Source organism: Mycetomoellerius zeteki, unplaced genomic scaffold, assembly GCF_001594055.1.
Source record: "Mycetomoellerius zeteki isolate Tzet28-1 unplaced genomic scaffold, Tzet1.0 scaffold182, whole genome shotgun sequence".
Classification (NCBI taxonomy): Eukaryota; Metazoa; Arthropoda; class Insecta; order Hymenoptera; family Formicidae; genus Mycetomoellerius; species Mycetomoellerius zeteki.
Genome location: NW_017256778.1, coordinates 1,507,282 through 1,532,429, shown reverse-complemented (window position 1 = coordinate 1,532,429; position 25,148 = coordinate 1,507,282). Strand labels below are relative to the sequence as shown.

Genomic DNA, 25,148 nt, shown 5'->3' with positions numbered 1-25,148 from the left:
CGTTAGGTGATATGCCGAGTATACGTGTTCTGACTAAAAGCTGTTGTTTCTCTCTGCTAGAACTGGCTAGAAGTGAACGAAACACCTAAATTTAGCCTTCTCCCTGAATGACTAAAACTGCGCGCGCAATTCGTTATTATAATCGCTTCGTTTTCAGAAAATTTTGTATGGTAAACGGAAACGTAGAGAAGAAGGTGGTATTATGGCCAAGTGTATATATTGTGGCTTCCTTTAATATCTCCGTTATTATATAGCGAATCCTAATAATTATTTATGAAATTATTAGTTCAATAGTTCGCCGTTACACCATGACGCTAATATTACCAACACTCAATAACCAGTACTTATTATAACTTATTATAACAGCATTTTTATTTTCAAGTATTTCGAAACGTTTCTGAGATACATTTTAGCATGTAATTACACTTACTTCCTCATTTTTTTTAAACTTGAGCGTATTATCACATGAATATATTTTTGAGTGTGTTATTTGCTATTTAACATTTTATTTGAATGTATATATTTTGAGTTATGCAAATTTAAACTAGCATGTCATTTTGCTAATGTAGCCCTCTATTGGTATTGATCGCGACCTCTTTTTTGAGGTTTTCAAAATAATTATTTGATATATGTTCGATTGTAGCTTTACTGTTAATCTATAGTTTATATTACGTGCACTATTTTTAGTACTGATGTAAGATTTCTAAACCTTACGTAATATAAACTATAGATTAACAGTAGAGCTACAATTGAACATATATCAAATAATTATTTTGAAAACCTCAAAAAAGAGGTCGTGATCAATACCAATAGAGGGCTACATTAGCAAAATGACATGCTATTGTTTAAATTTGCATAAAATCAAATAAAATGTTAAATAGCAAATAACCCACTCAAAAATACATATATTCATGTGAATACGCTCAAGTTTCTATTCCATTATTATTAATAATAATATTGTCCGAAACGTTTGTTATTGTATTTCTTTATATTTATTTTCTGAATATTAAATGTTCTTAATCTGGCTCCATCTGGCGTAGTCCTTCTATTTATTTATATTAATATGTCTTTCAATTTGAAACTAATATATGTTCTGCTTTATTACATTCAGAGGTAATCGCAAATGTAATTATTAATTATTCAATTATTATAAAATTGCTACTTTTTTCTGTCAATATTACTGTTATAGAAAGTACAAAATTTGAGAGAATTTTGCTCGTAGATTGCTAAAATAAATAGAATTTTATTAGCACCCCTAGATAATAAAATTATTTTATTTATCTAATAATGTAAACTTAGATGTTTTGACTATTAGAACTTTGGGGCCATAAAGATTATCTAATCGTCTGAGCTGGAAAACAAATCAGAAAAAGTGTCGATTCGAGCACAAATGATAAAAATAATTGCCATAAATAATTGAGAGAGATAAATACGATCGAGAGAGCGTGTGTGTCGATTAAGAGAATATATATTTAAATATATAAAGTGAACTAGAAAATCTGATTATCTGGTAATTGTAATTAATCGCCATCTTCTTTAGTATCTTCTTTTCTATCTTAATTTGTGTTTGCTGTTTGTGTATTTTTGCATATATATAATCTGTTTGAGCTGATTGAATTTTACAAATTTTTTATGTTTTGAAATATTTGAAATTGCTGACTATAGTGCGAAAAGCCGCGATCGGTTCACAACACTTGCTGTCGACACCCTTTTTGCAGAGATCACAACCACAGGTTGGTTCTCGTGGTTGACGACGATAACATTTGGGAGGACATGGGAGTGGTTGCGGCTTCGTCTCGCAACAGCATGGGGCATAAGGATCCTATAAATTATTGCAATTGAAGAATTCAATCAAAGAACAAAATAAGTCAGAGACACAATTTGTCAGAGACAAAAATTTTATTAATTTTAAATAACGGAATTAATCAAATTTTTGATTAATTTTAAATAAAAAATTGAGAATAGTATATATACAGGGTGTTTCCAAATTAAATGGCAAAACTTCGGGAGCGTGTAGAGGAGTAAAAAACTAAGAAAAAAAGTCCTATAGACATATGCTCGTTTTTGCTCCGTTTCAGAGAAATCGAAAAAAAATGTTTACATTTCTTGCCATATCTAGCACCGACATATTTGATTACATTTTCCACTTTCTGTTATGAATTTGTCAGTCGCTCTTTGAAAGCCTTTAACAGTAGATGAATTTTGTCTTTTGCAATATGCCGCGTACGTATTCTAATAGTGAATATGCTGATATGGTTTTTGTATACGGTTTCTGCAACGGTAATGCTTTAAAGGCGGTGCGAGAATATGCACGACGATTTCCAAACAGAAGAGTGCCAAACCGAAGAGTGTTTATGTTGACATTTAATAGATTGCGAGAGACTGGAACATTTTCAATTCGACAAGAAAACAACCGATTTCAAGCAGCGTTACGAAGAGATTTGCAGGCAGGGAATCGTATTTTACAACATTTTGACAATCATCCTGAGACCAGCGTTCGGAATGCGTCGGCTGTATTGGGAGTGTCACCACAAACAATTTGGCGAACTGTAAAAGGAGATAATCGCTATCCCTACCACATTCAAAAAGTGCAAAATTTATTACCTCAAGATCATTGGAACAGATTGAACTTTTGTAACTGGTACCTTCAGACATGCCACAATGATATTTTATTTCCATCTAAAATAATGTGGTCAGATGAGGCAACATTTACCAGAGGTGGAATAATTAATCAAAGGAATTATGATATATGGGCTCATCAAAATCCCAGGTCTGTTAGAGAATACAAATTTCAGCAAGAGTTTTCTGTTAATGTCTGGCTTGGAATTTGGAACGACGTTTTAGTGGGACCGTTTTTTTTACCTGCAAGATTAAATGGGGACCGTTTTCTAAATTTCTTGGAGAATGAATTTTCTGACTATTTAGAAAACATCCCATTACAACAACGTACTGAAATGTGGTTTCAATTAGATGGATGCCCTGCTCATTACAGCAGAGTCGCTAGAACCTGGTTAGATAGAAAATTCCCACAACGATGGATTGGACGTGGAGGAGCAGTACATTGGGCAACTCGTTCGCCCGACTTAACGCCATTAGATTTCTATGCATGGGGTACTCTGAAGCAAGAAGTTTATTCTTCGCCTATTCAATCAGAGCAACATTTGAGAAATCGTATCGTAGCTGCAGCGAACAGAATATCGCAAGAACAGTGCCTGGCTGCTACAAGAGCCGTGTTTGACAGATGCAATGCTTGTATTGCTGCAAGAGGTGCACATTTCGAACAAAATCTTCATTAAAAAGTTTATAAATAAAATAATTAAAATAATAAATTAAATATATTTTTTTCTTTTTTCGTGATTTCCTGCGAAACAAAGCAAAAAGGAGCATATGTCTATAGGACTTTTTTTCTTAGTTTTTTACTCCTCTACACGCTCCCGAAGTTTTGCCATTTAATTTGGAAACACCCTGTATATGTTTATATATAACATTTTAATCGAAATTATTACGTCTATAAAAATTATAAGAATTTATTTCACACATGTGCGTATCTTTTTCATTTTATCTTTTTCACTCTACCTGAGTTTAAAACTTTGTATTAAATAATGTCTTCTAATTCATCACCTTTTTTTTAAAATTAATTTTGATTAATCGTGAGTTACAGTTAATTTCAATTATGAGATATATTTCTTACACAAAAGGGACAGTGGACTTATTCATTTACGATTTATAATGCATAACAATAATGCAGAAAATTGTTTAATAAGTTTATGAAGAAACAGTTCATGTTTTCTCAATAATCAGTTTAGAAAGTATGATAATATTAGTTCACTTTTGATTTTTTATATACCTGCATTTTTATATAACAACAAGAAACCGATTTAGGACAAATTTGACTAGGAAGTATGTATGGTTGTTGCTCCGTACAAGGTGGGCCTATGTCAGTATCTTCTTCAGCTTTCTCCGGTTTACATTTATTTTTCGGTTTTCTTTTCTTGGAAGGACACATTGATTGAAGTTTTTCCGAACCCCATTCTACTCCTAATTGTACTGTACAAATAATTTAAAATAATTTTTATAAAATGTTGATTAGGATTTTATTAAATGTGTATGTTGTAAAATAGAGTATAATGTATAATGTGTGTGATATATTTGATTGATTTTATATTAAGAGTGTATAAGATCATTTTGTGTCCCGATTACTCTAACGTGAGAAAATAAATTTACCGTAATCGTATAATTGTTCTAAAATATTTTCGCGTGATGTATCATCCGTCATAATGGGCGATGATAAAGATTAATTTTATTCCAATTTTTATATTATGTGAAAGTGTAGCAATCATGATTATTCACAATTTTCATGCACCAAGAACGTATTATTATTAACATTATCAGTCATTTGTGACAGATGAGATATCTATCACATATTCTCAAATAGACAAGTTGCAAATTTCAAGACGTTTAATATTTTAATCATCCGTATTCAGCGACGCTGAATTTTTATCGATAAATGCGCGCTTTCATTTCTAAAATTTTATAGTTATAGTATATTTAACGTAAACTATATAATGCTAAATAAAAATGCTAACATCATTATAAGTTATAAGCACAAACTTCTGTAACATTATATATGTATATAAAATAAACAATAACATAATAAAACATTATTATAACCTAGTTAACGCTAAATATTCTTAGAAAGTTCGATTCGTATTTCCAATGTGCCGAATATTCCGGCACAGTGAAAGAATCGTCACAGAATATACAAATGTCGATGAAATGTTCAGAATATTATATGAATACTTCTTGTATATCGCGAGCGAGCGAGCAGTACACATCTCCGCCGAGGAATCGAGGCTAAAAGCATTTACTATCGTCAACAAGAATCATTTGGGAGAGAATATAAAGAACGCAGCATTTCTCCTGTAAAGTAAGCCTCAAAATTGGGCTCCAAGGTGAAAGTGTGAAGTAAGTTTTTCAAAGCAAAATTTTGTTTAAAAACTGATTCGGGGACGACTGGACCTGGAATTTTTGGAAAAATTAAAATTTTTCGGAACGTATATGGAACATTCTCAGAATATGTAACGATATATAAATAGAATTTTTTACCGATGAATTTTTGAATATAATAAATATTTTGGAATACTTTTGGAACGATTTTTGGGGATTTTAAGAACCTTTTATGAATATTTCAGGAATATTTAGCGTTGGCTGGGAATTATCTGTAATATTATTTCATTATAGAAATCTCTGCCTGTATACTTATAACTATTCTAAATACGGATTATATATCTTTTATCTAATCGCCACGCGCTAAAAAAAATCAATTAAAGCTGTTGCAGCTGACACTACTGTACATATTATTGACATATTGGACTTTATGTATTTTTATGGGACATGATATAAACATTTATTGATTTTTGTTTTAATACATATTTATCAATACCTTAATAACAATGTATTATTATTGTAAAAAAGTGGACGAAAAAATTATAATAAAAAATATAGTATAGAAGATATATTTAATTAAAACTATATAGAAAATAAGATAATTTTAAGCAAAAAATTTATTAACGTTTCAGACAACAGAATATTTATGATAAATATTTATTATTATTAATTTTTTGAAATGTTATATAAATATGTTTTACATATTTTATATAAAGCTTTATTCGAAATATTATTAAAAGATAAACTCTCTCTAAATATTTAATGTAATATTTATGATAAACATAAATAAATATTTCTGTTAAGTATTTTTTATTTGAATTATAATGTCTATTATTAAGCATTTACTACAAGATTTATAATAAATATTTCATAATATTTATAATAAATGTTTATGATCTATGCAATCTAAGACCACAAAAATATTTATAAAATATTTAAGATGCTTTATAAATATTTGTAAATATTTTATAAATATTGTGTGTTGCCTGAGGTAAAACGTATATTACAATTAATTTTATTGTAATATACGTTAATCTCACGTTAATGTATTTAAGTAACAATATTTATTATTATTTAAAACTATTTTTTTCAAAAAACGCCAGTCTCAGTCTTTTACCATTCGAGTAAGCCGTTCGCTTCATTTTACTATTGCCATTCCAGCTGCGTTGTTTACTCAGATGGCGTTAGTGCACGGTGAGTGGTAATTCCCAAATCCCGAGTAATGGGAGAATTTATACGAATGAGCTTGATTGATTTTTACTGTGGATTCAACCAATATTTAGTAACAAACCTACTCGCTTTGCCGATTTGAATTTGCCCATCATTCACCCATTCGTTGCCCATTCTTCAAGGGATACGCTTCTGTAAAATCATTACTGGTATTATTTCGTCGTGTTGACGTATTGTTTCGCTCAGGAAGCTTGCTACGGTTCTCTGAAACGGAGTGAGCTTTACAAAAGTGAGTAAATTCATTAGGTATGGAAGTTATAAATATTTTAGTCATTTTCATCTTATTTAAAAAACGGTAATAAGACCCGATCTCACCAACTCTGATCTCAAGCTAATCGGTCGATTAAATATTGCCAACTGCAAGACTTGAAAACATCTTTTTTCTGGCAGGGCGCCGAATACTCACGTGCTCTTTAACATGCTCGACTCGCATGACTTTTTCGCATTTGAGAAATTTGCCATTAATATGGATCTGTGCTGTTATTATCACATCGTTCTAGCTTAATCGGAGTTGGTGAGACCGGGCCTAAATCCTGAATCGGTCTTCTAACATTCTATACTGTTTTCTCTTGGTTGCACTAGTGCACACTGAGTGCATATTAAAGCTGTTGTACATTGATTTAAATTGTGTAGAAGTAAAATTCAAATATTTCGAATTATAAAATACAGATTTTATTTAACAGTAAAATGTATTGAGGATTTCATGATTTCATCCATTGTTACACTTAGATATATTAAACATATATCTTTATGTCAATTTGTGTACGACAGCTTTAACATGCACTCATTGTGCACTAGTGCAGCAAAGAGAAAACTCTATAGGTGTCTGTCAGTCATCACTGAAAAGTAACGTATTTACAGATATTGCCGTATCTTCTAGCAGAAGATCCTCAGCGACCAGAGTCGATTGGTGCACTGTCACTTATGACATATCCACAATGTCTGACATAGATTATAAGACCGTCGAGTTAGACCATGAGACTGGGTTATTCTGCTCGATGTGTTTATTTACCAATGTCACAAATACCATTGAAATACGTGAGAAACTCATTACTGGGAAGCTTCAATGTTGCATAGCAAATGTCGCGCCCATTTTCGACCCTTTTCAGGTGGTGGTGGCTGCCAATAGAGCAGCCCTCAATTCTACGCGAAATCGAATGGTTACAAGAAACATAAATACAGAAATCTTATTCAACATGTCTTTGTCGGATAGCATAGTTTGTGCCTTGAATCAGTTTGGTCTTAGCGACGATGCTAAAACCATCCTGGTGGTACTGGTACACAAGCGCGGTGAGGAAAAAGCCATACTGGAGAAGATCTCAGAAGATATCAAGGGAGAGAATATATCGGTTTCGCACTTGAAGAATTATACAGATGAAAGTCTTGTTAAAAAAACTTACATCATCACCGGTGGCTTACTGCAGAATCGTGATCTTCTTGATGCTATTGTTTCGAAGATTAGTGGTTCGAAGATTAGTACATTACCGTCATCAAGGAATCGATATAGAGGAGGACAACATAAACAGAAGAGTTGGCAATATGCCGATACAGAATAATTATTATTAACGATAAGAGAAATTTTATTTGGAATATAATTTAAGTAAACAGTGGATATGTATAATATATGTAAACAACCTACATGTTTTAATTCTTTTTTATCAGTTAATTTATGTACCCTGCTAATCCACACATATATTAATAATGACCAGTTTTTTTACGAATTATTTCGCAAAATATTACATGTGTGTCTCCCATATCAATAATAATTAAATGGTCATGAAAAAATATCATGTATATAATATAGATGGAAAATATGTATGATCCGCATGGATCAGTAATCAAATCCATGCAATTTTAATTTTTCTAATACCAAAATATTGACGCAAATTTCTGACATTGTAGCATCATTAGGCTTGACTGAACTTTTGAACTCATGATTCTGTTATCAAAACAATTCCCTCATCATCTCTTCATCATATTCTTCAACATCTTCTCTGTAAACACATAAAAAATCCATAGTAAATATCATTAATAGAATCAATTTATATAAGTCAGAACTTCATAGAACATTCTGCTAGGATTAATATTTAGTTAGGCCGTCTAAATCGGACTGTTTCAAACTGGCTGCAAAAAGTGTATCACGGGGAGAAGCTTGGTAGGGAGGAAATATGTCAGTTGGAAAATACTTGTGTGGTGATTTTTCTTCCTTTTTTTTTATTCACTCATAAATAAGGCCAAAGATGCGTAGAAAACAATCGTTATATCCGCGAGGACACGTTACGCGTCAGATCCTGCGGAAGCGAAGTAGTAGATTCAAAGACAGCACCCCTTAAACGCACACTGAATTCGTCGTTAGTGCTTTGACAGTTTATTACGAGTACCTTGGCAGATTACACATCTCGCAAACTGCTAAATCCGCGGCATTGAGAAAAGTGCAATGAGAACAGGTCCAGAGAGCTTGGTCGGGTGGTGGATTCGCGATCGGCTCGGTACCGACGCCTATTCCTCCACTGCCTTCCGCGGCTACGGAAGGCAACGTCCTTGAGCTGTTACCGAAAGACGACATTTGCGGAGGACGCGACGACGTGGAGGTCACGGATATAAGTTGCTCCACCGTCGCCCAATGCTCCGATCGGGCCCACTCCAATGCTTTTTGCTTGTCCTTGTTGCGGATAGCTTCGAGCAGTGGCAACATATGGTCCTGTAAAACAAAATATATATTAATAATTATCGACAATCATTATAACGTTATACCGGGTGTCCCGTAAAGACCCGAACAACGCTTAAAGGGAGATTCCTGAGATCATTTTGAGACGAAAATTCTAATACCAAATGTCGAACTACAATAATTTTTTTAATTATAAGCTAACTTTAAATACTTATAATAGTTTTCGAATTACACACTATCTTTAACCAATTATAATTCAAAAGTTATTATAGCCTCAACATTTTGGTGTTAGAATTTTCGTCTCAAAATGATCTCAGGAATCTCTCCTTAAGCGTTGTTCTGGTCTTTATGGGACACCCAGTATATAGCAGAGCTCAATAGTAGAGCAGTTGTTTTAAACAAAAGACTCAAGTTCAATTCTAAACGTGCCTTTTCATAAGCTTGAAGTTCATTTTTAGCACGAAAAGAGGTCATGTGATAAAAATTGAATATCAAAAGTCAATTTTGATCACTTGACCTGTTTTATCGCTAAAAATGAGTGTCGAGCGTTAGCATGAAGACATTTTTAGCCTCATATGTATGTACAAGAAAAACTCAAATACGTATTCGTCATTAACATATCAACACTTTACAGTCCCTGAAATCTTACCCACACTGAATTTTTTGCGTCGGTAGCTTTGCGTTTTGGCTCCCGAGCTCAAATTGGACAGGCCTGTTATAGATAGAAAATTAAAGAAGAAGTCATACCTTCATTGGATACATATCCATAGTAGCGATGAAAAGGAGCAAGTGAAAATCAGAAGTTGCCTCCAGAAATTGATCGCTGTTAAATTGTTGCATGTAAGTGCACAATGAATTGAATTCCTGAACTTGTCCATCGACCTGCCTGAAATAGCGATGTTCATATGAGTAACTTTATTAACTGTATTCATTTATGTACAATATGTATTTGTCTACAATACCTGTTCTCCACTGGAAATGGAGTAATGTTATCATCCGTGAAAAAGGTGAACTGTGGAGTAAGTGGTGTGGACGCAGGTACATCTACCAATAAATATTCTACTGGCAAAGGTCTCGCTAGTCTCGTTACCTCGTTTCCATACGTATCTTTCTCCTAAAGAAAAAAAAAAATATGTTCACGTTATAAAAATTGTATTCAACGTTGTTTCAATGAATAAAAGAATCACACGGAAAAACGCAGATATATTTATCTTTAAATAAATATTACGTTTTATTAGGAATACAATTTTGATATCTATAGAGTAACCTCCTTCGTTTTTTTTATTAACTTTTGCAGTTTAGAATTTGATACTTTTAATTATCTATGCACTAGAAGGTCAATTGTGTATCTAGAAAAAGAGGTAAAATGACAGAGCGAATTTATAAGAATAATTTTATTGATTAACATATCTAGTAAATCTGCTTTGTAATTTCCATCTCATTTCAAGAAACGCAAGCGACTTCCTGATGATAGAGTCATTAAATTATTACCACTCATTGAGAAGATTTTTTTGTGGATCATCGCGCATAATAATTTAATTACTTTTCCCGTAAATATTTTTTTCCATGGATATTTTCCGCGGCTCGCATTCCCGCTATAAAGGCAAGTCCACAATCCTCCCTGATGCGGCGTGAGGACGCACGCACGTGATTGGCGACGCTGTTGTCACGTGGCCAATTGCCACGCACACGAGGAGACAAAGCGGACACGACGACGACGACAGCGCGATCATGGCGACGACGGCTCAAGAAGGGTGGTTAGTCCAGGTTAGTCAGCGGTGAAGCGGGGTGGAGGAGAGAACGGCGTACAGTGACGAAACGAAACGAAGAGAACCGAGTCGCAGGACGACGAGGAGGAAAAAGGGGGGGCGGGAGAGGCAGCGAGAAGCGCGTAAGCGACGAGCGCGCGCTGCGGTGTGTGTCGGTCGGTCGGTTGGTCGGTCGGTCGGTCGCCATGCTAGTGGTTAGTTTAGTGAACTAAACATCATGATGTGGCAGAACGTTCGTATGAGCAAAGGCCCGTAGCCACGCCGCGTTAACCGGCGCGCCGTCGTTATGTTATTCACAGTAACACTCACGACGTTCGATAAACACGTATAAACACGTAACGCGAAAAGTACAAAAAAAGTATATATACATACACACGACACACGTAGAGAGAAAGAAAGAGAGAGAGAGAGAGAGGGAATACACGTATATACGGATTATAGAATAAAGAGAGAAATAAAGTAGAGAAACCCGCATAAACGACAAGCGACTACGACGACGACAACGACAGTAGCGGCGGCGACGAGGACAACGATAACGACGACGAAGACGACAACGACAGCGGCGGTGGTAGTGGTGGTGATTGTTCTTTTGTAGTGGTAGTAGTGGTGGTGGTTGTTGTTCGGTGCGAGAGCGAAACCGCGCGCGGCGCGACGTTAGGCCCGATGTAAATCAAAGTTGTCGAATCGAGCGTACGTCGTACAGTGAGCATCGGCCGCGGCACGCGCCGCGAGTGACGAGTGCCCAACGGTCAGCCTCCATAGCGCGGCAGGGAGACGTTTGCGAGACGTATACACGGTACGGAAGCATTTGTAGAATCCTGCCGTATAGTCGTACGGGGGAGGAGAGAGAGAAAGAGCGAGAGAGATGGAGAGAAAGAGAGGGAGGGAGAGAGAGAGAGAGAGCGGGAGAAAATTGGAGCGTCTGGACATGTGTGTGAGTGAGCGTGTTGAGCGGCTGTACGTGTGCGTATGCGAAGAGGAGACGGAGATCGACGCGCGAGCCGAAAGAGAGAGAAAGTATGTGTGCGTGTATATATATATATATATATATCGTAGCATGCGCGCGCGCACACCCAGCGACAGGGGGAAGAGCGAGACGGACGGAGCGCGCGCATAACATTCCCGCGCGCGGAATCCGTCTGACACGCAGTAGTAGTCTGCGAGCGGTTTTCGATCCGCGTGTTCGTGGCTCGCCGCGAGTCACGATCGGTAGAGGGTTGGTTATCCGGTGGCTGGTGTAGGTAAACCCGACGACGATCCGCCGTAGTTTTCACGTAGGGGAGACTATTACGTGAAGGCGCCTCGTTTACCAAGTCACTGCCGCTGCTGACGGCGGCAGTGACTCGCGGTGTGTCTCGTCGTCGACGATTACGACGCGACGTTGTAGTGCGTCCAGACGTCGCGAGGAAGTGCCTCTCCGAACACTCGATACGTTCCTTCTCCTCCACCCCGTCCACCCGTCCTCCGGCGCCTCCGATCCGAGGACTCGTCGCCCCTTCTCCCCGCGACCGCTTTGTCCCTACCTCCACGCTCCCGTCTTCCTCCTCTTCCTCCTCCTCTTACCCTGCATTTAGCGCGCGCGAGAGGCGCGACGTCGCGCTCGAGGAATGGCGAGTCCCGTGCTCGGCGAGATCTCCCCGCGACGGTTTTGGCGGGATTTTCGGCGCATGCGCGCCGAGTGTCGTTCTCTTTCTCTCACACGCGCGCGAGCGAACGAACTTCGTCAGTGGACTCCTCTCGGAGATCTTTCGTTGCATAATGACTTATCGTCGCTGATACCGCGCCGGATACCGAGAACCTACCTAACCCCCTTTCTCGTCAGTTTCGCCCGCACGCGCCCAGATAGTCCGCGAAACATGGCAAGCGCGCGTCTGGCAACCCCGGGATCATCGTCGTCATCGTCGTCGTCTTCGTCAGTGGCATCGTTGTGCCGGTTATGCGCGATCTCGTAGTTCGCTGAATCTGAAGTACGAGGGTTCTCTCTAAATTGTTTGAAATAAATCTTGCTCCGAAAGAATGAAAAACCCAAGTAGAACATAGAAATCGTACTAATACAAGGACATCATCATCACTCTACTTGTCACTTAAAAATTCATTTTTAAGTATCAAATGACATCATGATGACGTCGTTTGATATTATGACTTAATTGTGACTCTGTGTTCTATCTGGGAATCTAGATGTTACTCTTCGCTACGGAGAGTGACGTCGATTGTTGCTCTTCGAAGAACATGTCTCTTATTTACACATTCGCGCGTATGTTTGCACAACGCGCTCGGGAACGGCTGTGAATACCACGCTCTGAAGCGGGACTCCGAAAACTTTTACGAAAGATTGACGGTACGGCTCCCGTTAAGACCGGAGCACAGACCTTTTGCATAACGCATCATACATCAAGCGTAAGAAATCAACCAATCAGTCTTCTATTTCATGGAAAGAAAGGAAACGAAGGACTTTGATTGTTCATTTTCCTATGCAAGACTCTGTGCTTCCTTAACAAGTTTCATTCGGAAAAGTGATTCGGTGTATATTCCTTGTAATATTTTTCAAGATAATAATAGGCTTGTTTTTTTAACTGAATTTCTTGCACTGTTTTTTGCACTTTTTTTTCTCCAATATGAAAAAAGGACGAATGCCTGATGTAAGAGTTCAAGATGTTTCGCTCTCGCGTAGTAAATTAGAAAATTTGTCAAAAAAGTTACAATATAAAACCGCTATTAGAAATTTACGATCAATAAGAAATTTGCCCCAAAATTATATTCGACCGCATCGTTACGCGTAATAAAACATTCTCTATTCTTATATCGTGAAGAAAAGATGAAGTGTGCAAGTTCTGCAGCTATGGAGAACAGTTCTATTTACACGAGCAGAGAGAGAAAATCGGAGTATAAAAGATTAGAGATATTGACTTAACTCGATGTATCGAGTCGTTTCGTTCAAAGGTTAATGTTCTCAGGTTAAAGCGTTTCGCCGGAAGTAAGATTTAATTAGCGTTTATTATTGTCGACACCGAGTTTCCAACGAGAATCATATCTCGCTGTCTTCGAGTGCGCGTTCAAAGACCAATAGGGTCTACGAAGATATGTTCGATTACGCTTTCTCTATTATCAAGTTAAATTAGCGAAAACCGAATGATAATTAAACGAAAAAAAAGTCCAGTGTCTATTTCTATCAATAAAGATTAGCTTCAATCGGTTACTTTCCAATCCTCTTTAGTTCTAAGAATTATGCTCGTTTCTATTAATGCAGATTAACTTTAACCTCGATTTAATTGACTTTATCTTTTTCTAATTCTCCAAATTAAATTACATTTGTAAAAACGTGCATTAGAAAAAGATTAAGAGTAAATAAAACCAGGATTAAAATTAATCTACATTGATAGAAGTGGACATTGATATAAATTCGAAAAAAATCAAATCCGACGTTTCCAATGATCACCGTAATGCGCACTACTTAAAATAATTAAAAAAAAATCATTCTCCCTTAATTTCTTATCTATAGAACGAAGCGAACGTCGATGGTTATGGAAATTAAAATAGCTCGTTTACGTAAATAAGTATCGAAATTGGACGTGGAGATAAGTGTCGCTGCCATAAATTACCTGCTAGAACCACGCAGGCGGTGTGTTTTAAGACGTAATTTTATAATCGTATTCAGCAGTGTGTTATCACACACGTGTTGCGTACCGTAATTTACATTATACGGCACTTATCGAAAATTCTCCGGGAGCGCACGGTCAAGGTGATCGAGGCGACGGGGAAGGGACGCGAAGGGAAGGGAAGGGTTAAGGGCGAGCGGCGGCATCAGCGGGCGAGCTCAAGTCGTCGGTCGAGCTTTCCCGCCTTTCAAATATCCCGGACGCGAATCGAACACTCGCGCGGTGAGTGTGTTTACCCGTCGTCACGTGTGCGACGACGACGACGTGGCGGTGTATCGATTCCTCCGAATCGCGCATTGAAGCCTTCAAGGCGAGCAAAACGGACGAGTGGACCAGTCGTCGACGTAAGGACGTAAACAATACCGTGAGAGACGTCGTCGTTCGTGCCCGTGCGCATACGAAAGAGAAAAAGAGAGAGGGAGAGAGAGAGAGAGAGAGAGAGAGAGAGAGAGAGAGAGAGAGGTACACATTTGTTAACGAGGAAAACGTCGATGACTCGATGACGCACGAGGTGTTATATGGGTCAAGGAATATAGGCCGACATGACGGCGGCGGTGGTTTCGCGTCGCGCGTTCTTGAAACCGGGAAAGTCCACGGCGACGACGGAACGGTAGACGAGTCTACGGTCGAGTCGGCGCGTGGAAATCACGTAGTTAGAGAAGGATTCCGCGCGAGAAAAGCGACGATGTGATAGACTACAAAGCGGAACAGAGAACAGCGCGCAGCGGCAGAAAAGAGAGAGAGAGAGAGAGAAAGAGAGAGAGAACGACGGACGGTACCGAGTGTTTTGTTTACATACGCGATTGACGGCGTGACCTTTTACAAGACTCCTTTCCCGCGTGAATCGGCAGTGCCTTGCGTGACACGCGTTATCGAAGTTCGTTAGTTTCGCCAAAGGTACCTACGCTCTCTGTAAGACGTGCGCGATTCTCTCGCTTTTCTATCTAGAGTCAGCCGAGAACCGCGTTATATCTGTGAAAAAAGATTCGCGATTATATCCCTCCTGGTGGCGAAAGTCGAATCGGCGCGATTAAACGTCGTCGCGATCTGTTTTCAGGAGCACGTAAACCGACGCTACGCCTCGCAATTCGTGGCGTGATGTTACTCAAACAGGTAAATCTCTCTACCGGAGTAAACTGAGCGGGATGTGAATGGAAAAACGGTGGATAACATTTGACGACGACGCAGCGGGAATGGTTCACGAATTGCGACAGACGTTTCTTATCTTTTAACTTATTCGCAGTTTAACTATCAGTGAAAATTTGATTTCATCGATTCTAATAGTAGGGAGGCTAAAGAAAGGGCTGCTTTACGAATGTGTCTGTGTGTATGTGTACCGTGTGTTTCCGCGTATGTTTGCGACGGAATTGCGTAGGAGGATACGCACGTGTACGTGTGTGGTTTCACGCTTTCAGATGCTGGATCCGAGCGTATTAACGGACCTGGAGGAGCTGACGCTTTGCGGTTGCTGCAAGCAGAAGTACAATGACGTAGAGCAATGCCCCAAGTATCTTAGCTGCAAGCATTACTTCTGCCTACGGTGTATCGAGAGCAATCTGCTGAAGGGACGCGATCTGCAGTGCGCGCACTGCTGGAAAACGACGGATTTGGGTAACCAAGGCGCGGACGCTTTACCGACTCACTCTGCTCTACTTGCTTTGGCCAACAATTTGTCGCGCCTCAAGATCACGACAAACAATACGTCCGGCAAACCTGACAAGGAGAGGAAGGTAATTGTCTGGCATTTTTTTTTTTTCTAGCGATATCCTTTTCTTTGAAATCTCACCGGTCGGGCTCGATATTTTCCACGCTTGAAATATTCAGCGATAATATACCGAGAGAAGGGATAGAGACCAAAATGCGTGAAAAGTTCGCTTCAAATATAACGTGAAATATTTTGGACGTATATATATTTGATTTTGAAAAAAATAAAACAGGAAAATTGCATCGTCAGTGCTGTATCAAGATGAAACACAATTGGGGTAAAGTCATTTTCATACGAATTGTTTAAATTCAAAATACGCCGTCGAGATGTCTCTTGTCCATTTCAGTGTAGATTAATTTTAATATCGGTTTAACTTATTTTCATTTTTTTTTTAAATGCCCGTTTCTACCAACGTAGGTTAATTTTAATCTCAATTTAACTAACTCTTCATCATCTCTTTCTAAGAATTAAAAAAAAAATGAAGAGCAAGTTGAACCGAGATTAAAGTTAATCTACATTAGTAAAAACAAGCATAATTCCAAGAAAAATAATAAAAAGTACGTTCAAGTCGAGATTAAAATTCTACATTGGTAGAAATGGACATCTGTCGAATAAAATTGAAACGGGTGGACGACAAAAGATCATTCGGCCGCCACAATACATAGCGTGGGGTAAGCTTTTCGAGAGGGACGGGGTAACCGAAAGCGAGACGCAGGACGCGCGTATGAAGCCCTATCGAGAAGGAACGTGTCCCGGCAATAATAGAATGATGTTGTAAGAATGTCATCACTTCCCCCCCCTCCCAAGTGCGGGCGAACATTTCCGAATCTACAATAATTTGATATATCTTATCTCTTAAAATGATCTCGAGATATCCCTAGGAGAAATAAGACGATCTCATATTGCAACATTTCCTCCCGGCGGGTCGTGAACCTTCGTGTTTATCGTGTAAACACGTGGACGGTTTCTCCTCGTGAATCGATAACGCTTAAATATTTTCGCAGAGCGAGAACTGTCACACACACGGAATGCCGCTAGCATTGTGGTGTGCGACATGTTGCACGGCGCTTTGTAGGGCGTGCGCAAGCCCGCAGGATCACCCGGGTCATCAGATCAAATCGCAAATCGATGCCAAAGAACAGCTCATATCCGACGTAAGTTCCTACCTATTATTCGTTTTACTGATTTCACGATAAAACTATAAAAGCGAGAAATTAACGACGACAAAACGCGTCTGTAGGTTCAATTGGAGTTAGTCACCGTGGGTAAACTGTCGACGGAGATTCAAAGACTGGCCGTGCAGCAACGCGAATTTTTGATAAAGGTGCTGGAGGCATGTGTGACGTTGAAGACGCATGTAGAGACGGATCTGCAAAATGGCTGGAGTCACTTTCCCGAGATAACGGACGCGCGTGAGACTCTAGGCAAGACGAGGGCTGGCCTGCAGATGAGCGAGACTCCGGGTGACGTCTACAGTCTACACTCGCAGTTAATTCTTGAGAAACAAAGGTTGCAGTCGAAATATCAAGAAATGATGTTACAGTGCCAGCTAGATGATCTCATCGGCAACTCTGGAGTGATTTTTGATTTCGCCTTGCTGAAGCAGGCATTGGCGGGTATACACACGGGAGATCCGATTGTCCCTCAAGGCAATGGCGGTCGCTTGCCGAATCATCTCGCGGCTTCGCATAATCCTATATTGTTCCTCGCGAATTATTGTATGTCGCAGTTATACACGCGTCACGTCGTTAGCAAGCAACAGCACATGCAGAACGGCTCGATGGAGTATCATCATTCAAGTATGATGCCACCACCGCCCCAACAAGCGCCATCCGTTCACGTTCATCAGGGTCCACCGGCGCCACCACCGGGACCGGGACCCAACCAAGCTCCCCAGCAGCTTCTCATTCCACCCGGTTCACCGTCCGTTAAACCCGTACCGCCTGCACCGCCCAACGCCATGTTGCACCCGCAGCAACAGTCAACGTTCATGTCTGACGCGGTCGGTACTGGCGCCGGTGGCGGTAGTCTAGTGACCGTCCACTCGTCTCCGCAACCGCCGTCCAATGCGATAACGGCGACGTTGACGCGGGGTCCTGCGAATCCGTATCCTCTCTATTACTTCAACATCGAGGTGAATGGTTCACCGCACGGGCGTATCGTGATCGAAGTGCGACCAGACGCGGCGCCGAAGATGGCCAAGAACTTCAGCGTGCTGTCAACGGGAGAGATCGGATTCGGGTACAAGGGATGCACGATATTCCAGTGTTGGGAAGGCGAGTCCGTGATCACGGGTGACTTCGAGCTTAATAACGGCCGCGGTGGACGCAGCATATTTGACGACGGTTACTTTATGCCGGACGATACCAAGTTCCCGGCGGTTAGGGGCGCGGTGGGCATGAGGCGGACGCAGAAACGGCACGACAACCTTGGCATGGTCGGCTCGCAATTTCGCATTATCCTGCAGGAGATGCGCGGCTTTACTGGCATCTTTGGTCACGTTGTCGAGGGATTGGAGCTGGTGGAGAAGATATCTACGTACGGCGATCAGACCGGCAAGCCTACCAAGAATATTCTAATCACGAAATGCGGTAAATTGTAACGTTTATGATGTCGCTGTCGCGCGGTTTGTTGCAACGCGGGGTAATTCTCCGAGAACGGAGTATACACTCAGTATACACACACACATATATATATATATATATGATATAACGCCGTATACAACACGTTTTCCTGCTCTAGATAACCGAAGGAAAGTCGCCACGGTATCCCCGACTTCGCGCGCATTCGCGGTCGCGAGAGAAACCTATACGTAAGAAGAAATGTGCAAAAAAGAAATCACGTTACACGTAATTGTCCGGCGACGGGAGACGATTATTGTTATTATTATATCCGCCGCGCGTATATCCGCTCGGGGAAATCGTCGCGACACGTTTATTAGCTCCGCGAATCCTCGAACGCTCCGTACGAGTTATGCAACTTAATTAACTATTAACAATAGTGTCTAAAGATGTCGAATCTATTTTTAAAACATGGGCGTGCGCGAGATAAAGAAAAAGAGAAAAAATCCATATTTTGCTATTGACTGGGAATCGATACGAGATTCTGCTAACAATAACGACGATGATCGATATACACAGACACATACACACATACGTACCTCAGAGATCGACCGTGATATCGATACGACTTCTCTAGCTGATACGACATTTTTTTTTTTTTTTTTTTTTTTTTTTTAGGGAGAGAGAGGTCTGACCGTTTATTTTGGCTATTATCGGCATTAACTCTTCTACGACGTTGTAGTTCATAGAGCGCGTTGTCGCGCGTTGAACGTGATATAATGGAGAAAATAATACCGCGCGCGAAATCGCGGCAGACGGTTCTCCGGCCGGCTGCGAGCGCAGCTATAATGTTTTAGGTCGTAGATAGCGAATAAAAGGAAGAAAAAAAAAATGCACACGTAGAATAATCTGGGAATTTAAGTATAGCGAACTGTCGGGAGGCAACCGAATCGTGTGTTATGTACGCGACATATTTACGAAGAAACGAAAGAGACAGATCTGCACGCGAGCAAACATTCGACTCTTTCGATTCTTGTTCTTTTTTTTGCGACTTTCGCGACTTGCTGCTAAAAGTTGTGCATCGCGCGATTCCATACGCGGGTCTCTCGTTTAGATACCTTAGCCGAGAGAGGAGAAAGAGATATCGGTATAGTTAATCACGTAGGAGGGCAGTTTATGGTTCGTCGGACACGGCGTGTCGTTCCGTTCCGTTCCAGGGGTGCGAGGAAAAAGAGCTAAAAGGGAAGAGAAAAAAAAAAGAGATATTCATCGCGCGCGCGCGTCTTGCGAAGAAGAATCTTGCGATACCGCTGCTCGGATACTTGCGGCTCGAGCCCGTTCCCTTTTCGTTCTTTGCGAACTAGCGAACCGTCAATGGGTTATATCTGTATTTAAGATTAGATCTCAATACGTCGCAAATGTATGCAAGGCCTAAATACTACTATGTAAACCGTAAGCCTCGTGTCGTCTAATCGGGAAACGAAAGGAAAAAAAAGAAGAAATGTGCGGATATATATAACGTATATATATATATTAAACGAATCATTCCTCGATGCTATATATCGAAAAATACTACGATATAATATAACTGCGTTATAACTACTCGTCTGAATCCTCGTAATGAAGTCCCATGCGTTATTATCGTTACATACAATGTCACACACGCACGCGCGTACGCGAGGAGTGGACGCGTAATCTCTCCCTCTCTCGCGAACACACGTGCGTGCGATATATTTCCACGCGCGTACAAGGCAAGGCACACTCACGCGTAATAAGCAGAAATTGCACGCCCTCGCGTCGTCGCGGATATGCCTTCTCGAAGAAAAGCCTCATTCGATGTTGAACTTGAAAGTTTTAACACTTGTTGATTAGCTGATTAAAAAAAAAAAAGAAGAACGCGTCTCACGCGATCGACGTCGCGACTAACGTAATGCGTCACGTCGTCTTTAGGAATAAATAACTCGCTCCTGTACGATCAAGAGCGGAAATGCTGTCCGAGTCAAATGTAACAAAAAAAAATAAACCGAACTGTGCTTGTATCGAGCTTCTCTGTCTTCTCTAGAGAAGAGGCCAGTAGTTGGTTGGCTGGCCAGTTAAGATCTAGAGAAAATCCAACGAGATTCACGGATAGAGAAGCTCGTTCGGTCTAAAACAGTTCACGATCTCCCCACGTCGGAAGGCATTTTTGCTGTCGATTGCACATGTACAATATTGTATACACGACGACCGTAAGGGGGTTGGGGGGGGGTTAGATGATTGTGTGTTCGAACGGATGGATGAATGAACGAAATCTCTTGTTTCGGTCCCTGAACGGGAAAGATTCCGACAATTGTAACTCTTAGTACGTAATCGTAGACGCAATCGTAAAGAAAAGAACATATTGTATTGAAGCGAGTGAAGATCAGGCCCACCTGTACACGTACATATATACAAAATACACATATATATACACACAGATACAGATACCTATGCGCGCGCGTATATATATACAAATATATAAACTACGTATATTTTTATGAACGTGATGAGGTAACAACGCATAGCTTGTAATATCGATTTTAACGACCGACCGATTTACCTGGCCCCTCGCGTGCGATTAAACGATTGAGCGGCTGTAAGCACTTGGACAAGTTCTTTCCTCGTCTTTCTACCTCGCCATTATTTCCCTCCGTATCTCTACTTTTTCTTCCGCTCTCTTTCTCTCTCTCATTCCTTGCTCTCGAGTTGCGATGATCATTGAAAACGCAAAGATCGTGATTTTTTTTTCAGGTTCGCGGTAATCACACCGTAGGAGCCATCGTTTAAACGAATTTTATTATTTCATTATACATGTATGAAGTGAACGTTTATTGCTCCAACTTAAATGTACTTTTAATCGATCGATCTTGAGTTATAAACTATTCTCCTTTCATGTATTATAATTTGTTCATATATCCTATATCTATATCTTAAGTTGCGACAAAATTGCGTAAATTCCAATAAATATTAAGCTGCGATAGAAATATGTGAAAATTCGAAGGCACTCGTTCGATATACATGTATTATTAGATCCAAGTGATTCAAGAAAACGTAATCGAATAGAAAATAAAATCGATATGTTTGAACTTACCTTATAGAAGACATCCGGAACGTATTGCTTATCAGTCGACTCGATCACATAGCCCAATTCCGGTGCGTCTTTTGTAGGAACCAAACAGCCATCTCGTACCAACGCCATGCATTGATTGGATACCTGATAGCCCTCCATGTGTACTTGATTTTTATCATCTCCTGTAATATTTCGAAGAAATATATATATATATCTGATAAGTATTAGTTTTGCATGGCGTTTGTAGTAGAGATTTCGTAATATTCGAAGGAAATATTGTTATTGTATATTATTAGGTTGATAAAAAAATTCATTCTTTTTTTTAAACTGTTAAAAAAAAAGAAATTTCAAACAGGTACATAAAAAATATTTAATGTTGTCAATGAAAATGAAGTTATAAATAACTTAAATTTAACGTTGATTTATATTAAATTTCATGCAAATCTACATAAAATTTAACAAAAGATATACTAAACTTTGTAAAATTTTATGAATAGTACACTAAATTTCATGTGCATGTACACAAATATACTTTTCAATTACAGATACATTCAATTTAATTTAGTGTCATAAAACTGAATTTAATTTATGTAACTTAAAAATACATTAAATTTCATATTTTTAACAGTGTATATAGTGTTCTAGTATTATGACATGAGGAATAAATTTTTTAATCAACCTAATATCTTCGAAACGAAAAGGATACATGTCATGTAAGATTGAGACTTACCTGTGACGCAAACAGTTACAAATTTTGAGCCGAAATAACCATTAGGCGAGAAGCGGCAGGGGTTTGGGTACCGATTTTGAAAGTACCCAGCCATAATGCACTCTTGAGCGGATAGGAAATGACTTTCTATATTGCGGACATGTTTGACCTGATTGAATAAAACTGACAAAGTTAATCGCCGCACGTACGAATTTGGTATTAAGAATACATTACACGAGGAATAAGAGTGTATCAAATTACCGTTCCCTTTTTGACATCGTCGGCTATGAGGTCAGTGAAAATCCATCCGACTCTCCTCAGATTAAGTGTCCGGCCTAATTCCTCGACTAACGCTTCCCTCTCGTCCGGCAGAAGTCTTATCGTGTCTTTTGTACTTTCCTGACCAAAAAAAAAACCGTGAACCGTTATCTCGGTACTTTGTTAACCAAAAGTGTATGTTTATAGATTTGTCGAAGATTGTACGAGCGCTATGTACCTGCGGTGGTTCGTATATGGCCGCAACGACTGCTCTAATTCCTAGCGGAACATCCGAATGCACTTCGTATCTTCCGTATAAATAGCCGATACGTTGGTGCCCAGTGCTGCGCCAATAATTAAGAAAACGTTCTACTAAACTAGCATTTTCGAACATGACGTTGTCCACGTGCCGATAAGTCTGGCGGTTCAGAGTGATTGAGTTCGGTTGGCATTTGCTGCAGATCCCTCGCGGCCACGGCGGATGATCCTTGCAGCCAGTCTTTATACGGCAGCTTATGTCGTCTAATTGTATAAACTTGCCCCTGCGACAAATATATACGAGATACAGTCGAACATCTTGTAACGTTTACAATTATTTCACGACGTATTTCATACGTACCTATCAACTCCGGCAGTGAGCTTCCTGAGATACGAATGAAAAGACAGATGCTTGATATTTTGTTCCTTCAAATAAATCTCGTCAAAAGGTTCCAGAGGCGAACAGTGAACGCAGCATCCTCTCGCTCCATGCCGACAACTGTAAAAATTAATTTTCCCTTTCTTCCCCTTGATCCTATTTTTGAATCATTTAGATTACTTACAGTTTTTCATCGCGTTTACGCTGGATTTTGCCATCCATTTTCCATAATTGCTCATCGATATCGTTCTCGACTACATTCGGCAGAGATCGTGAAGGACCAGACGAACGATTTGTAATTCCGTTTGCAGTGTCCATTGGGCCCGATTCTATATTATACAGAGCAATATAAAAGTCTGACGTCTGACGAACAAAAAGATGACTTATATACTTTTGATAACTTTCTATAATTTGTAGTGTTAGATATAAATTTTCCTTACAAAAATTTGCTTACTGACTTAACCTTTACTACACACAACGAGCCATTCGTGTCCTTAATTTTTATCGCTTACAAGTATACAAAAATTATTAAATAATTCTTACTTTAACATCTTTGAGAAATATTTGTAAGATCGTACATTTAAAAAATTATATATAAATGTTATAATTAACTACTTGGCGCTCCTAGTATTTTAAAGAAAAGAAATAGGACATAAATGGCTGGACACGATCAAGCGCGTGTACTAAGAGTTAATATAAATAATAATATATTTATAATATTGGATATAATATAAACAGCATACTATATATATTATTTTAATGCTATCTACTATTTCAATATATATTGTAGTGCATTGTAGTTTTATCACTTGTGGGAACAAGTGATAAAACTATACCTGAAGAAAACTGATACCTGTAGAAGTGTTATTGGAGGCACTACTGGTAGATGGGGCACTCCACAATTGGGTGCCATTAACTGGCACAAGATAAAGTATATCTCCATGAGAAAGACCGCTTCCTGACACTGTTCGATTTCGAGTAGACGTAAGTGGCTCCTTCTGACTTCGTTGCTTACAGAGATTAAACCCAAAACTATTTAAATCGAAGGCTTCATAGACCTAAGCAAGAGATAATCAGAGATAAATTTTACTGGTATCATTATATACTGATATCATTATGTTTATAAAGATTAAAACATCTCTTGTGATTTGTACCTTCTCGTAAAGTCGAGAAATTGTATCAGAAGGTAGTACTTCTATACGTTTTGTACCCTCTGGAGACTGCACACGTAGGATCTAGAAATAAATAAACACAGCATATAGACAAATTCGTATTTATTCAACAAAAATAAGTTTCTGAGGATTGTGTACAATAAAATTCTTCGTAACAAAACCATATATTAACTCTGTATCCTATTTGCTTCATTTGTAAGTAATTGAATTCTATTTACAAACTAAACAACAAAAAATAATATTCTAGTCACTTTTGTACAAGTTTTCTACATAAGGCGTGTTACAATTATTAAAATTGACTTGAGGGAGATCCCTAGGTTGTTAATTTCGCTGCAAGTTATATAATAACATTCGAAAAAACTGTCAAGTCACGAGAGCAGAATGATGGAACGTCGCTAGATTCGCTCGATCGGGATCATCGAAAATAAATCGAGAGAGACGAAGACCAGGTAGTTTCCGTGAGGGTCTCCGGAACGGGAGCCCCGTTCGTATCGTTCACGTCTGGGAATTTTATTTTCGCGGCCACGTTGCGATGACAAAGTGAGCAGAGGGGAGGGGAAGGGAAACACGGTTTTCACTCGCGTCGTAGGAGTGCTCGGGAGCAATCTGGACCGCTGCGTGCACTTACAATATTTGACATCTCGCCGGTATCGATGGTGCATCAGCTGTTCAACTCGCTGTGTTGTACGGCCGCACGAGTGTGCGGTGGCGCCAAAGTCCCTAGCGTCGCGACGACGCTCCGAGAAGG

At 39.3% G+C, this 25,148-nt stretch overlaps 4 protein-coding genes across 15 annotated transcripts; 2 read left to right on the top strand and 2 right to left on the bottom strand.

The window, feature by feature from the left end:
• The first annotated feature begins 2 nt into the window (after window positions 1–2).
• LOC108721749 (EKC/KEOPS complex subunit TPRKB) lies at window positions 3–7,782 on the top strand. 5 transcript variants are annotated; one of them, XM_018446474.1, is made up of 2 exons: window positions 3–45; window positions 7,039–7,782. In XM_018446474.1, the coding sequence occupies exons 1-2, from the start codon at window positions 12–14 to the stop codon at window positions 7,731–7,733; spliced, it is 729 nt and encodes a 242-aa protein (XP_018301976.1). In that variant the 5' UTR covers window positions 3–11; the 3' UTR covers window positions 7,734–7,782. The 5 variants fall into 5 exon arrangements, with proteins under 5 accessions (XP_018301976.1, XP_018301977.1, XP_018301979.1 ...); XM_018446475.1 differs by lacking the exon at window positions 3–45 and adding an exon at window positions 6,151–6,406; XM_018446477.1 differs by lacking the exon at window positions 3–45 and adding an exon at window positions 6,151–6,423.
• LOC108721750 (sperm mitochondrial-associated cysteine-rich protein) lies at window positions 1,621–4,406 on the bottom strand. 2 transcript variants are annotated; one of them, XM_018446479.1, is made up of 3 exons: window positions 4,225–4,406; window positions 3,848–4,059; window positions 1,621–1,822 (listed from the first exon to the last, which is right to left on the bottom strand). In XM_018446479.1, the coding sequence occupies exons 1-3, from the start codon at window positions 4,274–4,276 to the stop codon at window positions 1,631–1,633; spliced, it is 456 nt and encodes a 151-aa protein (XP_018301981.1). In that variant the 5' UTR covers window positions 4,277–4,406; the 3' UTR covers window positions 1,621–1,630. The 2 variants fall into 2 exon arrangements, with proteins under 2 accessions (XP_018301981.1, XP_018301982.1); XM_018446480.1 differs by having other exon boundaries at window positions 3,848–4,038.
• Window positions 7,775–25,105, bottom strand: Npl4 (nuclear protein localization 4). 2 transcript variants are annotated; one of them, XM_018446440.1, is made up of 13 exons: window positions 25,029–25,105; window positions 24,383–24,463; window positions 24,082–24,286; window positions 23,413–23,557; window positions 23,211–23,348; window positions 22,830–23,133; window positions 22,595–22,732; window positions 22,355–22,502; window positions 21,646–21,806; window positions 9,808–9,959; window positions 9,593–9,731; window positions 8,559–8,878; window positions 7,775–8,171 (listed from the first exon to the last, which is right to left on the bottom strand). In XM_018446440.1, the coding sequence occupies exons 1-13, from the start codon at window positions 25,038–25,040 to the stop codon at window positions 8,123–8,125; spliced, it is 1,992 nt and encodes a 663-aa protein (XP_018301942.1). In that variant the 5' UTR covers window positions 25,041–25,105; the 3' UTR covers window positions 7,775–8,122. The 2 variants fall into 2 exon arrangements, with proteins under 2 accessions (XP_018301942.1, XP_018301943.1); XM_018446441.1 differs by lacking the exon at window positions 7,775–8,171 and adding an exon at window positions 8,202–8,468.
• On the top strand, window positions 10,398–20,426 carry LOC108721744 (uncharacterized). 6 transcript variants are annotated; one of them, XM_018446444.1, is made up of 5 exons: window positions 11,417–11,851; window positions 15,328–15,383; window positions 15,686–16,000; window positions 16,980–17,129; window positions 17,216–20,426. In XM_018446444.1, the coding sequence occupies exons 2-5, from the start codon at window positions 15,369–15,371 to the stop codon at window positions 18,575–18,577; spliced, it is 1,842 nt and encodes a 613-aa protein (XP_018301946.1). In that variant the 5' UTR covers window positions 11,417–11,851; window positions 15,328–15,368; the 3' UTR covers window positions 18,578–20,426. The 6 variants fall into 6 exon arrangements, with proteins under 6 accessions (XP_018301948.1, XP_018301947.1, XP_018301946.1 ...); XM_018446442.1 differs by having other exon boundaries at window positions 11,417–11,855; XM_018446446.1 differs by lacking the exons at window positions 11,417–11,851; window positions 15,328–15,383 and adding an exon at window positions 10,398–11,191.
• Window positions 25,106–25,148: the final 43 nt, after the last annotated feature.

Bases quoted from the DNA above. Each gene is read 5' to 3' on its own strand.
- LOC108721749 (XM_018446474.1), top strand. From the start codon at position 12: ATGCCGAGTATACGTGTTCTGACTAAAAGCTGTT. The intron at 46-7,038 runs GTTTCTCTCTGC...ACGTATTTACAG, and splicing joins TGTTCTGACTAAAAGCTGTT to ATATTGCCGTATCTTCTAGC.
- LOC108721750 (XM_018446479.1), bottom strand. From the start codon at position 4,276: ATGACGGATGATACATCACGCGAAAATATTTTAGAACAATTATACGAT. The intron at 4,060-4,224 runs GTAAATTTATTT...AATTATTTTAAA, and splicing joins AGAACAATTATACGATTACG to TTATTTGTACAGTACAATTA. The intron at 1,823-3,847 runs GTATATAAAAAA...AATAATTTATAG, and splicing joins GTTGTTATATAAAAATGCAG to GATCCTTATGCCCCATGCTG.
- LOC108721744 (XM_018446444.1), top strand. The intron at 16,001-16,979 runs GTAATTGTCTGG...ATATTTTCGCAG, and splicing joins AACCTGACAAGGAGAGGAAG to AGCGAGAACTGTCACACACA. The intron at 17,130-17,215 runs GTAAGTTCCTAC...ACGCGTCTGTAG, and splicing joins AAGAACAGCTCATATCCGAC to GTTCAATTGGAGTTAGTCAC.
- Npl4 (XM_018446440.1), bottom strand. The intron at 22,733-22,829 runs GTACATAGCGCT...TTTTTTGGTCAG, and splicing joins CCATATACGAACCACCGCAG to GAAAGTACAAAAGACACGAT. The intron at 9,732-9,807 runs GTATTGTAGACA...TCGCTATTTCAG, and splicing joins CCATTTCCAGTGGAGAACAG to GCAGGTCGATGGACAAGTTC.